This window comes from Poecilia reticulata, linkage group LG3 (assembly GCF_000633615.1).
Source record: "Poecilia reticulata strain Guanapo linkage group LG3, Guppy_female_1.0+MT, whole genome shotgun sequence".
NCBI lineage: Eukaryota > Metazoa > Chordata > Actinopteri > Cyprinodontiformes > Poeciliidae > Poecilia > Poecilia reticulata.
The window spans coordinates 23,169,398-23,186,799 of record NC_024333.1 but is presented as its reverse complement, the minus strand read 5'-3'; the positions used below and the strand labels follow the sequence as shown (position 1 = coordinate 23,186,799).

The window sequence follows — 17,402 nt, the reverse complement described above, 5'->3', positions numbered from 1 at the left end:
GAATTTCCAAGCTGACATTGATTTCATATTTCTTTTTAGATTATGTCTACAAGATCACCAATCTTTTTCTAACAAAAAGTTTTCTAACAAAGAATCATGAAACCATTAGTAGATGGGAAACTCTGGTCAATTCGGAATTGTTTCTTAACATGCTTAGACCTGTAAATAACACACACATTACACAGCAAATGTCCAACCTGTTATCAAAGAACTGGTTAAAAACTAAAGTCTAAGCTCTGCATACACTCAAATAATTTCGTACAGTGGATTTAACTTTCCTGTCTGACAAAGTTGATTTTAGTGAGAACATGTAATGGACTGCGTACTGTATCTACACCAGTTTACCTGGGAAAATGTGCAGCAGAAATGATTTCATCAATAAGAACAGAAGAGGGAAGACAGCTGTCATACTAACAATAGAAAATGACAGGCGGCTGCTATTTTTAACCTTCTGAAAGCCTCCCTTAACTTCCTGAGTTTCTGGAAGGTTTCAGCGGGTTCACAAGTCTTAATTTTAACTGATTGAAACACTGAGTACTCACAACTAACACAAGCCATTTTATTCTGTCAATAATTACATTTACATGTTTTTAGAAGTGTATATTGACTTAGCAGCCCCACGTGGAACCAAAGGCTGCTTAATTGCTTTAAATTGCACAGTGGTTGTACTTCTAGTAGTGTAGCATGCTTCCACTCCTTTATTTCTCACTAGACTAATTTCTGCATGCACACACAGTTAGACTACACTGTAGGGATTTGTATCAGTAGTTATCACTGCATCTTGAAGTGTTCCCGTGCCAACTGCGATCAACATGAGCCTAAGCGCTCTAAAGAACCTGGTTCACTCTGGTGGCTTGTGAGTGCTGCTTTATCTGGAAAAGGGCAGAGATTAGAAGAGCCAACATTTTATGTGGCGTGAGTCCTAAAAGGAGACGGGGATGCAGTAAATAAGGTGATACCCGCAGTGCAGATGTCTCAGTGGGGGACATGTGCAAAACTGATGGTAGAGCACATTGATGTGTGAAAAGAAGTTTTCAGTGTTACTTAAATTACATACACTTAAGATGTGGAGAAGTCTTTAGTCTGGTTCATATAAAATTATCGTTTTTTGTTTGTTCAGTGTTGAGTCAACAGAGATGCAGAGTTGCACCATACATACTGTTTTCATCTTCACATGATGGATTGAATGGTGACTTCTGAAATATTAAAATCTCGGATTATGCTATAACATAACCTTGTTAAATTTCTTCCTAAATGTATCCCTAGCTTGTCTGCTGCTGTTGTCTTTTTTGTTTGCAATGTAGTTTGTTCTCTAACGTTCTCTAATAAACTTCTCAGGCTTTCACAGAACATCTGGATCAAATTACATGTAGAGGTTGACTCTATTTAGTCATTATAGGACTTACAAGGGTGGCTGGTTGCACTGGATTTAATTTAGGTGTATCAGATTAAAGGTGTTAAATACAAAGATATTYCGCAGTCTTCACGTTTTTATAAAAAAAATGTTTGAAATGTTTTGTCATTTTCATTGTACTTAATTATGTGCTACTTTTTGCTGGTTTACAACTGAAATATCAAATCAAACACACTGAAGTTGTGATTTGTAATGTGAAAAAGTGGAAGGGGAATGGATACTTTTGCAGAGGACTGTAGACAGAATATTAGTTTATCTCTGCAGTGGTCCTCACCAGTGGCTTTTGATGCACTGCAAAGCAACGCCTCTACAGCATATATATATTAATTTGATTAGTTACCTCTCCAGACTCCTAAGTAGGCCTGTGCAGGAGCCACATCACTCTTTGCATCTCCCAGAGAGCCCGGAATGCTCTTGTGGCAACTGTGTTTCGCAGAAAAACATTTCAATAAAGTTTCATTAATGTCAAAGCTGTATTGTGGGAAATGCACTCCTGCATTGCCTCTCCCCAAGAGGCAAAGCCAGTTTTCCATCTGCCTAATCTGTGTGGGAGATGCAGAAGCCAGCAGGGCTCAGTCCTCACAAGGGGTCCTGAATGAATTGTAACCAGATTTGTGCTTGCTTCTTACAAACATGAAGCCATCTTAGTGTTGGAAACGGTGTTATGTCAACATAGAAGCTTTGAGCATTCTCATCTTAAATAAAGTGCCTTGAGGGTGTGTTTCTTGCCAGTATGTTCTTTTAAGAAAATGGCAAAGTTATCTCAGCATGACTGCACACACTGCATTCATCCTGTACATCCCGACAAGCAGAGAATAGAGGAGCCATCAATGAGGCACATTCGACTTTTGTCCCTCAACCCAACAGGCGTAAACATACTTCATACATGTCAGTCTGTTCTACGACTGTGTTCTGCTGAAAAAAATAGCTTCTCCTCACCCATTGTCTCCTCTCCCCTCCCTTCCTATCTCCTCTGCAATGGCTGTCTTTCCTCACAATGGAGGCATGCTTTCCTTTTGTGTCACACTGAAGAACAAAAGAGCAACAGCAACAACAAAAGAGCAATAGCAACAACAAAAAAAGCTTTTGAAATGCCATAATGCAATTGAGCTGCTAAGCACTGAGGTGTATTAGGTTATCGGTGACTAAAATCCCTTGTGGCGTGAGGCATAAATCACACACGTCAGTCCTTTTTCTTTCCCTCCCTTCTCTTTCTACAGCCTGCTGACTTTTCTGGCAGCAGTCTCAGAGGGTTTTCAACCTTGACTAGCCCCTGATGCAGCCAATACTTACAGGACTAGTCATGACATTGAGACCATGATCTGATTGCATTTATCTATCAAAAGAAAAGCTCTATACTGTTAATTTTCCCTGTTGTTTAGTAGAGTTTTGGTTTGCTGGGTTTGGAGTAAAATCATAAGCATACTTTTTTATTGATTATTGTGGTTAATTTGACCACACTGGATATGTTGCTCAAGAAGCAGCAGCCCACTTTCTGTTTAAAAACCACAAAAAAATAATAATTCAATCTCTGTACTCAAATTTCATCTAATGTGGTTTATGAAATTTTTATTCTTTTTGTCCTTGATTATCTGATGAGCCCTCTGAACCCATTATGCATTAAGGGTGTAGCAGGAGAACTGGTGCTCACATTTTCACCGCTTCTAATGGAGGACCTGCACTGAATAAAAGTGTAATCCTAGAAGCTCTTGTGTCATCTGAACACTGAGCCAAAGTGGCAGGTGCCTGCCACAGTCTCCCTCCTTTGTTAATGCTCTTCCCTCTGTTCCCACCGATTTGAGGTCAGGGAGCCGCAGTGCTTTTCAAGAAGTCTTTTCTTTTTTTTTTTCACCGCTTGCTTTGTGAGCCGCCTGAGCCACGGCAGGTATAAGTCAAAGTCAGCCAGGATCTGAGCTACCAAATCCAGTAATTAAGTGGGCCCTTTCTCTCTTCATCTTGCGGACTAGCGAAGGACCCAGCTGCCACAGGGATATGCCCTAAGCCTGTCAGGTGTCTTTATGAGATTCATGTGGACTTGCATCACAGCTTAGCAAAGGTCTGATATATGGAGGCAGCACAGTGCTGACGGGTAGAATTTTACTTTCATGACAAGTGTGGCTTGGCTGCAGTCCTGACACACCCTGGCATGCCACAAGGCAGATGGTGTTCCCCCAGGCACTGCTGCCGTTCTCTAACACCCCTCTCCTCACAAGCCAATACTTCTCCTTCTGTTGAGGAGTCATCACTGTGGTGGGACAGGAAGGAGTCATTGGAACAATTTAGAAATATTAAGCGCCTCCTTTACGGTCGGGGGGGCAGGCAATGGTGCTGCCTAATTTTACCTCAAATCTTCAGGATTTAAGTCCAGGACTAACTGAGACCACTTTTGTTTTTAAAAATCGCTTACATGCATGTTTGGGCCACAAAAAATATAAATTAAAGATGCTCATATCACTGCAATTGACTCTGATTGGCGCTGAAGAGTGACTGATTTAATATTGCAGGATTTTAACATGATTCAACATCCACTTCAGTATTTTTAGAAGGTTATAGCAATCAAAAACGACTTTTGCTTGTGCTGTTTTTCTATAACCAGACCCATAACACTTAGCTGTTTTAGAAAGGATAATCTGTATGGACTCAAAGGGGTATGTGTCTTTTTTTTTTCAAGAAAAACTGCTGCAATGCAAACCAAAGCTTAACAAAAGAAAGATGCAGTGTGTGTTTCGAATGTTAATTTTGTGTAGTACTTTTGTCTTCAACTGCATTGAATCTGTTGGTGTACCGCTATAAGGAGTTTTCATCACTCGCCCTGGATGTTTCCTAGATTATGTCAACAGGAAAGGCAAAACGATGATGTCATGTTTTTGGAGTGCATAACTCAATAAGTTATTTCCATTATTTCCTGAAGCATGTCCAAACATCCACTGGTCCGCGACAAAGGTGCAGTAAGGTGGTTGAGTTCAAGGAATGAGCGCTGTTAAAGATTAATATGGGAAAATATTCAACAAGATCTGATGATATGATTTACACACAGGGACATCTGCCAGTGTAAATCAATAAAAGCAAGACTTTTTTAGGTCACAATTGTGAAAAATAGACTCGAGCTACTTTATTTGAGGGCTGTGAACTGTGTTAAGCTTTAAAAGGCAATTTCTTTCAATTAGCTGTTTGTGTGTACTGGTTCTATTTTCTTTTTTAAGGCATTGTATAAATAAATGCTTAATTACTTAATTATTCCAATGTGTTCACTCCAGAGATTCATCAAATATATTCTTTGGACTTTTGTAAAATTTGACTTTCCATATTGGAAATCTGATGTCTTTAAGAGTCATAATGCAAGAAGATATACAAATTGCATTCAAAATATATTTTTCTAGCCCCCCTGCTATGGATGGTCATTATTTACCTTTATTAGAAGTAGAGTTGACATCGTCATAGTCACTGTAGTAGTAGTAGGATTTTAATAGTCTGAAAAACTATTGTTTTCGCATTTTCATACGTCTTTAGCTTCCAGTCTTATTCCTGGCGTCAAAATTCTGACTGGGAATGTCAGACATTTTGAGTTCATTATCCAGTATAGCTTTCAAACTTATAAAATATACTGAAAGTTGCAAGTGTGAACCACTATCAAACCAGCAGTACATAGTTCTGCCCAACCTCTGCTTCTAAACCTGATTGTTTATTGTTTGCTTCTTGGAATTAGCACTACAATGTTAGGATATCCCAGTTGTGTAATGACTTGCAGTTTGAACGCACCCAACTCATATGTGATGTCATTCCTAGATCCATGCTCCCTCTTCTGAGAGAAATTGTATGCACCTCAAAAAAAGTGTCTGGAGATTATAATTCCTAACCTCAACTGTGTTGCTATTCCTTCATTTTCTGTGACAGATGGAAGCTGAGAGCTCAAATGGAAAAATAGAATAACTTTGCTTTACTTTTTTAGCCTTCCTGTTATCTGCTGAAAGTCTGGTTCTATCTCAACCTGAATAAACTGCACACATGTCTAAACAAAGATATCAGACATTCAATTTTCTGACCAATCCATCGGTCAGCAGTCCTTGTTGATCAAGCTAAAATTTTATTGTTTTAGTTGGTAGCTAAATTGTTAGTTCACTGTTCTGTTATAATGAATAATTTTATGGTAAAGCATTGCTTAGGGGATGTAAAAATCAAGATCTGACAGCTAGTGTCCATTTCTCTTTATCTTTGAAATCATTACTGCCATATTTGATTAGATATAACAGGATATGATTATTATTGGTTGAAGTTTCTTGCAATAAGCTGCTGGATCAAAGTGACAAGTGTGCCAGAAAAGCATAATTACTTAGTTTTCTTGGGCTGTGAAGATTTTTCTCATCTGACCGACTGGATTTTAATCAAACTTGTGAGTAAAATATGTTTATTTTATGCAGATCAAAACAAATGCAGAAAATGTATTTGATTTTTTTCCCTGAGCTTGAATAAGAAGTAAAACATTCTTGAAACCCGTAATTATGCTGTGGCAGAAAAAGTGATTTTCATTTTCCACTCTGAACAGATGGAGAGAGAAACAGATTTAACACACAGTTGTTGCTAAGAACACATCCACTGCACTGACTTCCTCTGTTGTTTTTGCTTAATCCGTGTATAGTTGAGATGATCAGTGCAGAAACATACCTGCCAGGACTACTTTGTCACTAAGCAGCTTATAAAATATCCCCCAGTGAACTTTCTGACATTTAACTCTTGGAAATTTTTCAACATGTGTCTTTAGCTAAAAGTCACTACAAAGTCTGTAATTTGGAATGACTTTCTCAGTTACAACTTTATTGACATGGTTTAGTTGGGTGGCCTCCATATGCAGGCTGGTGGTTGGGTGTTTGGGAGAGTGTTTTTTTATTTTGCAACTTTGGATATAGGCTCTAAGAAAATCTGGCTTTGTGGAGGAGCTGCTTGGTGGGCACAACGCTCGGCCCTCCTCCAGTCCTCCCTTCTCTGCCTCATCCAACAGATGACTGAGGAGCTTGTTTGTAATGAAACCAAATCCCTTCCTGTTATGCATGAGTCATTGGGTGTAGTGCCAGTCATTTTTATTGTCTCACACTTGTTTTGTTGTTTTCTTATTTTGCGCAGTGGTTTTAACCCTTAGATGGTTTTTACATGCTTTCAAACTGAATAAAATTTTGGCATTTAAAATTTTTCCATGTTTGGTCTTGATTGGAACCGAAAGAACATTTGTTTCTCTATAAGATGTCTAAATTGCTGCTTGCCCTCATTAAGACCAGTGGCTAAGACCACAGAAGGTGAAATGGCATATTGTTCCTCTCAAATGAAACTAACATCTCAAGAAAACAAATGCCCCCCTAAGGCACCACTGTCATGGACCTACTCCATTCCCCAAAGCTTTGAGCTGTATTTCTGGGTCTCAGGACGTCCACTTAATTGCTATCCTTTGTAAAAAAAAAAAAAAAAACTCAGCAAAAGAGCAGGACTGCAATTAGCTGTGGCTCACTGCAAGCTTGGCATAAATCTGCCATAGTGTTTCTCTTATGAAAGTTGAGCAGTTGTGGTCTTCTGTCTTCCACGTATAAAATGTAGTCCTGTCACTGGGATATTGTATAATTAGGCAGACCAGCAGTAGCGTAGAGCGTGATTTGAGGTTGTAAGCTGGGGCATTGTGGCTTTGTGCTGAGACATACAGAGGTTTGCTATTATTTATGCCTTTCTCCCTTTATTTCCTGGCTTGTCTCAGTGGATGTCCCCAGTTCCCGTCTTGAGCCAGAGCTGTCTCTCTCTGACGCTTGTCCTAATCTTACTTTTCTTCTTTCTTTGTCTCAYACAGCTGATTATCCTCGAAGACTACGCCGACCCTTTTGATGCAGAGCAGGCCGGTGGTGCTCAGACCACAACTGAAAAAGTTGCAACTGAAAACGATGGTTACATGGAGCCATATGAGGCCCAGAAGATGATGGCAGGTGAAGTTCGACTTTGATCATTTCCTTTTCAAGCTCTGTGGTCTCTCAGCTCTCTGTCACTTACTCACTGTTTTTTTATGGTGTGGCTTTGTATTGTGCCGTGTAGTGAAAAAAATATGTCCCTTTCAAATGTCTTTGCATTTCAGATCATCAAACAATTATAAAAAGGCTATTCAAACCACCTTATGTAAAAAAAAAGAAAAATCACTTGCAGTGGGTGGTTTTTGAGTATTAAAAAGTGGCACTGCATTTCAACCTTTATTCAAGCCACTCGAAAGCCTTCATTTTTGCTTAAATTGTTGTTCTGGGCTATTTTGTGATCACATATTTGAGTCCGAGATGGAGTAATATTGGTAGACTTACCTCTCTTTGAAGGTTCACTACTATTCCATGTTTTGTCCATTTGTGGGTCGTGGTTCTCACTGTGATTTGCTAAAGTCTCAAAATTTTTGGTGGCATTGAAACTGATTCCAGACTGCTAAAAATCAGCGGATCATACTTTTTTGCAGCACTATTTGTGTAAAACTGATTATTATTCAGAGTGGATTGGTCATGTGAATTAATGCAAAAGCTCAGATTTCTCCATGTCATTTTACATGACAGGTGCAGCAGTGCAGAAAGGAGTTGTGTGTCACAAACCATGTTGGAACATTTTCAAAGGCAGGAACTTTAAGAGTTTAACTTATGCATCCTGTTTTAATCTGATCAGTGGAATGTGTGCTCTTGCTGAGATTTCCAGGAAGTCTCTCTTTCTTCGATAACAATAGCTTTATGCTAACGTAAGAATTTAGCTAAACCACATTCCCCACTGAATGAGTGTGACACTGACAAAGAACAAGAAAATGCAGAAAGAGAAGAAAAATGTGCAGCAAATCAAAAACGGACCTGATGTTTTCCTCTCATAAGCAGTCAGGAATGTTACAAAAGATGCTGGCATGAATGTCAGACATYAGGTTGATCACAATTTACCGCAAGATATCAAATATATCAAAGCTTGGGTGTTTCCTGACATAGTCATGACATATAACAGTAACCTTTTACCATAACACTACAGATCTTGCTGCAAACAGAAACCTTTTGGCGATCCTCAGCAATTTTCTTTTTAATGGGCCTACAGACAATCTCCTGTTTTCATCTGTCTCAGTGGTTTGACCTCTGGCCGAATCACTGCCTCAGCACAAGTACAAAAACAGGATTTATTGCTGCTCTTAGAATGAGGAAGCTGTAAAAAAGCAGTCTGAACAAGGCTTTTGTGGTATCCATCAACTCTTAGGCTCACTCCATGGTTTTTGTAGCTTTACAAATTGAACTTGGAATGTTTTGATGTGTTGAGAAAACTCCTTATCTGGCAGTTGCTCTCTGTTTGATCTGATTAAGTCATCAGTTCAAGACTACAACCTTTTCTGTCTTTAAAATGACCTCAGGTACACATATTTTCTTAAGTGCATGTTTTTAGTAGGACTTTGTTTTCTGAAAAGCTGGTACTGTATTGTTTTATGTTACATCTGGATTCAGTCTAAAATAGAGATTCAAAGAACAGATAAGTAAAGGCTAAATAAAATTGGAAATTAATGTTATAGTTGGAAATATGAGGGCAGTTTATCATCTTCACCTACAAAGAAATTAGGTGTGCAACTGACGACCATTAACTAGACTTTTATCCGTCTGAATTATAGCTCTAGTAATTCCTGTATTGTTCTCTGCTTAATAGAAAACTTTAATATATGCTCTTTTAGTGCTACCTTCCCGACTTTTATGAAATGGACATAAACACTCACAGCAAAAGTTCTCCACCAAACTCTCCCACCAATGCCGTTTACCCCATTTAGCCCCGCTGACGCATTTATGGGTGTCTTGCCTGAGGGTTTCTGACCAGTATAATGAGGGTCAGTCACTTTCACTTTCTCCCACTGTGCAAGGTCGGGTGCCTCTAGCAATGCATCAGCATACTGACTATGGGCATATAAGGTAATTGCTGCATCTCTCAGTCTGACAATGTACCAGTCCAGCCAAGAAGAGAGAATGACTGAACTGTAGTTCAAAGAAGGGCCTTGCATTTCCAACTGTAAAATTTTATTGCTTTTGTTCTCATTCATTTCATTTGTCATCATCTCAGCTACAATAGTATTTTGATTTACTTATAACAACTTATAAATTTACCAATAACTACATTTTCTTCCATGCTTGCAGTCTTACTCTTTTCTCAGTTCTGCATGCACAGATGGGTTCAGATGGAACCAAACCTACAGCATGTCAGCCTAACAGAAATGTCTTTATTTATAGCTGTAAAAGCAAGTTTTGAATAATTTAGCTACTGACACATTGATTTACGCCACCTATTAGACATAAAAATGCATCTTGGCTCATAAAACAGACTCCCAATTTTCTCAAATCCTAAAACTCAGAGGTGTGCTACCTATAAAAACATGTTCCCAGTTAATCATAGATACGACTTAAATAAGGCTGATTTCACAGACTGCCATTAGGTTTCATGTTTAGGTGCGACAAAATCAAATACATTGCTTAGAGGCGCATACATGCATATATCTAGAATATATTCACAATATGGTTGAAGATCTATGTTGGTTTCACTGTATGTTCACCAACACTGACCGAGTTATTTTTTGTGTTATGTTCATATTTTCTATTTTATGACTTTCGGATATCAAACCCCATGTTTTAATGTTCCACACAGTGAAGAATGGGCTGCAGATATAACAGGTCCAGACGGGAAGCAAAGACGTCCCTCTCCACAGTGACTCTGCTGCTCATTTTGAGAGATGCCAAAACATTCACAGCCAAGAGGGGCCATATACTCTCACTAATGAATTTTTGATCCTCTCTGAGTGGGAAAAGCTAGAAACCCCCCCCAAACACTTCAAATAATTGAACCACTTCTCTGTTTCTCACCTCTTTCAATGCAGAGGAGCAGTGACTCTACTCCATGCTTTTCCTCCCAGTATTGGTATTTAGATGCTATTCAAAGACATTAATTTCAAAGATCACCTCTGCTGAAACCCTAGCATTTAGCTTTTATAAAATGGCTTTAACCGAGGTTTTAAAAAGTTATAGTTTCAAACCCACTATAATGTTCTACTCTGTAACCTAGTTTCTTGTAAACTGGTAATCTGCTAAATGGAAGAAGCCTGTAATACATGCCCCTCCATTACCAGAAAGACAAATCTTTCAGTTAGGACAATTTTCTGGTTGCTATGTACAGTCATGCTTTGGGAATAGGATGCCAACCCCTCGTCTTTATTAGCCTTTATTAAAGTTATTGTTGGAAAACAACGTGCAGCATATCTGACTGCACCCTGGCTTCCTTAGCAGACAGCCTGACTAAGAAACCATCTAATATTAAAAAAGCATGTTTTAAAATTCTAATCAACAAGTTTTCTTGAAAACTTATACTGTATTTGGCATCAGCTTATTCTATACTTAAGTCTCAAAACCAAAATAATAATGAATAGCCATTTAAGTTAACATTGTCATAGCTAATGATGAATGTAAAAATGTTTTTGCAGCCTTAGGATGAATTTCTGGTTTTCATTTTTAAATAAAATATTAGTCTGATATTTTTGATTTTGCTAGAAATCATGAATTATTGTATTTTTAGTTGCTACTGTTAAAAATCCATATCTGCCCATCCTTAATTGGTGTTTATTTCTAGTTAGATGTGTATTGAGTTATATTCTGTCTGGAAACTTTTCATGTATTGCAGAGTTACTATATTTTGGTACCTGCAAAGACCATATGTCATTGATCCTATAGGATATATCATAAGGATATATCGAGACATGAGGTGCACTGATTCCTTCCCCTAACAGTGAAGTCCCCCACATACTCTGGCACACAGTTTGTGTGGCTCACAGAATACGAGCTGTATACACCTGAGTATGTGGGAGCCTTAATTCTGTACTTCATCCTGCTTGCTCCTTTAGCACTCTTACTTCATCTTAAAAGTAATGTTTTTTTAATCTACCAATAATAAACCTAATGGATGAAGTCTTTAAAAGTTTTTCTGTAGAGATTCTGTGAAAACTGAAGGTTTTCTTCAGTCTCTTTGAGCCTATAAAATTATTTCCTGATTATAGAGCATTCACACCTTAAACACACAAAGACAAACACTAGTACATAGTGGAAGGTGTGGCATGTAAGGCCTGAGGCACGGAGTGCCAAAGCCGTTTACATAACAGAGTGAGTATTCCCGCTGTCTGTGTGTTTGTGTTTGTTGGCACACATTACTGGGAATTTGTTGGTGACTGTGTGTGTATGAAATGGCTGAATTGACCATTGCTGACGCCTGTGTGTGTCTGTGCTGTATTCTCCATGTCTCTTTTGAGGCTACTGATTAATGGGTCTGTTGGAGGGGCATGTCACAACTTCCTTAACCTGAAAAAGCCAGCCGCGCCTCATCTACACCCCCACATAGGAGCTGGAAGATGCACACACACCGGCTGCTGGCCAGTGCTCAACACACCACCTTCAGTTATGTGAAGACATGTGCTCAGCTGCCCTGTCGTAACAATGTTCCCAGCGTGTGTGTTTCCAGAGTGCCTCGAATGTTTGTCATGTCCACACGTGCCAGCTATTACAATGGTTATCGCTCTATCAATGTGAGTCAGTTTGTTTTTTACTCCCTGGTGCTTTGGCATGAATTTTAATGCATTTTTTCTGCTTGTATCTTCTATGGGTTTTGTTTAAATTTCAACATAGGTCAATAATGTAATGCTTTGCATTGTGGTTTATTTCTTACACATACACAATAATACTATCTCTACTCATGAATACACATACAGCATCCTTCTTTTCAGTTTTTGACAAGAAAAAAAAATATTTAATGTGATTTATGACCAAAAATACTTCTATTAACTAAATCTCTAAACAGGGAGAGAAATTTAAGGTGCATTCACATCAGCCATATGTAGCCAATTTAATTGAACAGTAGTTCATTTGTCTAGAATGTCTGGTTCATTTGGGGAAGTGTGAATGTGCAATCGAACTCTGAAAAAGGCGAACTCTAGTTTGCCTAAAAACATAGGCATTGATTCGGTTGAAGTGAACTCTGGCGCATTTCAAATGCGTATATGAATGCAAGACGGATCCAAAACCTGGAAGTGAACTATAGCAGGCAATTCATTCTGGGTCAACAAAGCCAAATTAAATGCATGAGTCTAGCACTACAGAGAGAAATGACTTGTGGTATTTTACCAGAGACACCTGCTAAAATCTGCCGCTACAGTTTTGTTTACATTTTGTGAAAAAGGAAGTTGCGCTGGTCTTCTTCTGAGGTTTTTGTGTTGTTTCCTTCAGAAGTTCTTGGCGCTGCGCCACCACAGGCGAGGAGGTGAACAGTAGTTTGAATCGTGTGACAGTGCCATGTGAAAGTGAACTGGTCCTTCTGAAAATGTAGCAAATGTTGCAATTTGGGTCCTCAATAGAACTGAGCCTACCGGACTATCACGTGTGAAAACTCGCTTGACTTTGCTTAAATTCAGAAGTTTATGCGCTACATGTTTCCTTAATGCTTGATAGATTTCCCTTTCAGCAGTATGACTTTGTCACCTCTTGTTTGTATCCTTCCACAAGCTTCATAAAATTGAAGATTATAAATGAAAAAAAAATACTTTAATTATTCTGACATTTAAGGAATTCTAACAATTTTGATAACAATTTTGATAATCTTAACTAAACTAAAACAGGAAAATATTACTCTTGCTTATTGCCAGACAATGGTAAAAAATAATGTTTTAAACAATGCATGTGAGTATCTGATTTTAGCCGTACCATCGGCTAAAATCAAGACCAATCCCAAGAAGCAGCAGCATTCAATCACAGGATGAGCTTTTGAAGGAAATTCTTGAACTAATTCCTGGTGTATTCTTTTGTTCTTTTTCAGTCGGCACAGTTCCGTCACAATTAGTTGTAGCTGTTCAGACTTGTACCAACAAGCAAAAGAGGCTGGACTAGTTCTGCAGCACAGACTACGTCAAGCCATTTCTCAATGAATGCATACTCATCCTCTTACTCCTTGCCGAGCCAGGCAGGTGGTCATGTAAGAGTTTTCCCACGCTGCAATGCAGGCCTGTTGAGCAAACTGCTTGCGTGATAGAAAAAAACAAACTCCGGTGCGCGGCTTAAGCAATGATTTAGTGAATGTACCTGAAGTTTTGATTGAAGATGCATATGTATGGAAAGAGATTAATGGAATATGTAAATCTTGACACCCAAATATTACATTTGTTACTCAAATTTGTAATCTGGGTTTACCCTCATCAAGTCATTTTGCAGTAAGAGAGTTAGGCATTTTGCTCAGAGGGAAAAATCTTGATGTTTTCCATAATGGTTGACTCATGTTAGATGGGTTTTTTTGCTTTTTCCCTTTTTTATGAATGTGCTGGGAAATGCCTCCCAGCACTGGCACCACCTGCACCTCACTCCCAGTGATGCGGAGACATGCATTTGGTGCCAACAAGATGAATCATTTGCTGCGAACTTGATTTTTTTTTTTTTTGTTCTCAGCTTCATGGCTAAATCCCTGTTGAACGTTATCCGTTTTGGCACAGGCCTGAATAGTTGTGAGAACATGCTTGGAGAAAGTGAAAGTAAAGGGAAGGAAATACAAAAACTGTAAAGAAACGGGCCAAGACTGACAAAAAAGTGAAAAGAGAGAGAGGGCTTGAGGCAGAACCAGTGGGAAGAACTCCGTATTACAGCACGTGTGGGTTAGTTTATGGGAACTCTTTAAGAGAAAAAAATGGTGGGATGGTGTGCCAAATGGTTTCCATCTCCTCCTCACTCACTCACAAGGGAGAAAACCCACCCCAGGCAATGGTAGGTACATGTGGCAGCACATTTCTTAGCCTGTAAGCCCGCTTTTATTGCCCCAAGCTGTGACTTGAGGAATATCCGGAGCATGGATCGGCTATTGCTTTTTTTATGTTACCTTTGCTCTGATTTTGAAATTTGCATCATTATCGTTTAATTGCAGTAGTGGTTTCTTATAACATTATAACAACTTGGCAATTATCCTCTTATCTCCGGTTTTCCATACTCTTGCATCTTTCTCCAGGCATTTAATGGTCATTCAAGAACTACCTCATCACACGCATGCATTTATCATCACCCTAGCTGATAATAGTTAACTATATATAAGAATGGACACAAGGAAAGGGGCCATGAACTGGACAAGGAAGGGAATATTAACACCTTAAAATAGCTGTTAAAAGTTATTTGACAGTCAACCTATTGATGTTTTGGTTAGTGGTTTAAGGATTTAAGACATTTATTTTACAAAATCATTTTTGTCAAATAGCAAAGTAAAACAAAGCATGTGGAAAYGACTTAGCCTTGACTTCAACAATGGCTGACATTTTCTAATACAGCTTTAGGGCAAACAAGTTATGACAGATTTCAAAGGAGTGCAAATTGTGGGTTAAGTTTCCATGCAACAGCCTTGTTCCTAAACAGGAAAAGTGAGTTAAAGAGCTCTCTGGTCACTCTCAGTCTTTGAATAAAACTGTCAATGCACGACAGTATACAAAAATTCTAAGCAATAATAGGTTGTGAACACAATCTTAGGCAAGTTGTTTTTTTAGGATTGTTTTTGTTTTTGAACAATTACATTTTCCCACTTTGTTTATGTTGGTGAGTCAGAAGGTTTAAACACACAATTACAAAGTTGCAAATGAGCATTTTATTGTCTTATAAAAAGAATTGGTGACCAATATGGCAACCTTATTTTTTCATTCATGGAGTCTTTTAGTATGTCTTGATTTTTTCACAATAAACTCTTCTAGCTTCCACAAAGACCCTAACACTGTTCAGAAAAGCAGTTTTCATTCACCCAAAAGATGGAACCACAAATTCGCTTTTTGTTTTAGTTCAGGTGAGGAGCGGGGCCATTAAACTATTGTTTTCAGGTTATTTATTGGCTAACCACACACTGCAGATTTTCCCAGTACCTCACATTCGCCTTGGTGTAGTTCTACGAATTTCTAGGAACTGCCTAATATTTACATTTACCTTATCATAAGATATTGATCTCCTTACACCACACCTTCCCTCAATGCACAAACACACATCACCTTTTATGCTAAAATAAATAAAGCATACATCCTGGTGTTAAAATATGCTCCTTAAGCATGTTACACTGAAAATACCCACTTTCTGAACAATACTGCTAACTGTTAAAAAGCAGAGGTTTTGTGTTACGTTTTTTGACATGTTTTTGCAGCAGTAACATGTCATGCCTGGAGCTGGGGATTATATTGACACGTCTTTGAGATGAAACTTCAAATTAATCTCGATTTCTTTTGGCTGCAAAGTGGACTTACTAGCTGCATTAACAGCAGCAGCAGCAGTTTTTGCTAGTAAGTCCAGGGTTTAAATCGGGGCCATGACCGGTCTTGTATCTTCCTGCTGTTTGTGCGTGGGTTCTCTTTGGGGACTCTGGATTCCTCACTGTCCAAAAATATGCATGTTGGAATAATTGGATACTAAGTTACATTTTAGTGCGTGTGTGTGTGTGTGTGTGTGTGTGTGTGTGTGTGTGTGNCTAAGTTACATTTTAGTGCGTGTGTGTGTGTGTGTGTGTGTGTGTGTGTGTGTGTGTGTGCGTGTGTGTGCGTGTGTGTGTGTGTGTGTGTGCGTGTGCGTGTGTGTGTGTGTGTGCATGATTGCAGACTGGTGTCTCAGTCTTGCCCCTGTGATAGACTGGCAATCTTCCAAGAGTGTAAATCCTGCATAGAAACATTGTACAGGTAGAAATAGTGTATTTTGTGTGATGTTCAGTTGTCTGTCTGAGAAATATGGGCTTTTGCTGAACTTCGTCACTGTATCTGCACTGCAATGCATTTCTTTTCTAGGAAAAAAATGTTTTAAAAAGTTTTGTGTTCTTCTGTTCCTCTGACAGTGACATACTGCCTTTGAGTGTGTGTTTTGGGGATCCTGGATTATGGCCAGCAGTCTCTGTGGTGTGGAGGGTCATTTGGCAAAGCTGAAGGGTGGTGGGTGGAGGGTGTGTAAGAGGTGGGTGGAGAGGGGGATAGCAAGAAGACTGACGACTTATTGATGAAAAGAGAAATCTCTAGCAGAGCCTGATAACCTCCCTCCCCCTCACTTAGTGATAAATGCCATCCAGCGCTGGAGCTCAAGCTCTCACATGGCTTTGCACACTGCGGCAGAACTGCGCCACTGTCAATATCTTTGACACCTTTCACACGACATAGTTCTGTGGCACATGTCCTGCATGATCAGTTTTTAAGATGAATTGTTTATGTTTTATAAAATAGAAAAACATAAAGTAGCAGATTGGAAGATGCTACCCAAGTTCCCCATAAGAAACAAATCTGTAGCCTTATAAGAGAGAGTAATATATTTTACGTTGAGGCACACTATCAAGCTTTTTCTCAGATGGTTTCAGCTAAATACATAAAACTAATACTATTAGCATGACTTCCATAAAGTAGTTAAAGTTAAGCCAAAACTGTTAAAAAAAACATTAGGCATTTAAGATAAAAAAAACCTTTGTGTGTAAATATATATTTGCATCTTTTGTAAAAAATGCAAGTAAAAAAGATTATTTTAAAATGTATTTTTAATATTGTATAAAAATGCTTGAGTGGTTGAATCAAAAATCTGCAGAATGTGCCAATTTTTGTAACGTGTAAATCATCGTTAACGTATGCAATGCCTAAAATGCCAAAGACAGGACACCTTTCTGAAAAGAAAAACAAAAGTGTATCACATGCAGTAGATAACTCCCTTGATGTTTTCACTTTGAATGATTGGTTGATTGAATCATTGATTTCTAGGTTTCATGGCTTCAGCAGCAGGAGAAAAGCATATTTCTATCATCTCAAAAATTTAATGTCTTGAAATCTCAAGTTTTTAAGATTTCAGGGTTTTTTTTTGTCTGATTTAAAAAAAAAAAAAAAAGCTAAAAGGAAAACCTCAAAAATATTAATTCAGCAGTCCAGAGTCCAGGGTTTGTAGAGCCAATCAATTTGGTTATGTGAAATTAGGAA

At 38.5% G+C, this 17,402-nt stretch overlaps 1 protein-coding gene across 4 annotated transcripts in view; it reads left to right on the top strand.

Moving 5' to 3' along the window:
• shf (Src homology 2 domain containing F) overlaps positions 1-17,402 on the top strand; it is a 100,388-nt gene that overhangs the window by 10,389 nt on the left and 72,597 nt on the right. For all 4 annotated transcript variants that reach the window (XM_008405635.2, XM_008405637.2, XM_008405638.2 and 1 more), the window contains exon 2: positions 7,242-7,374. In XM_008405635.2, the coding sequence (XP_008403857.1) occupies positions 7,242-7,374 (133 nt within the window). The remainder of the gene's footprint in view (positions 1-7,241; positions 7,375-17,402) is intronic.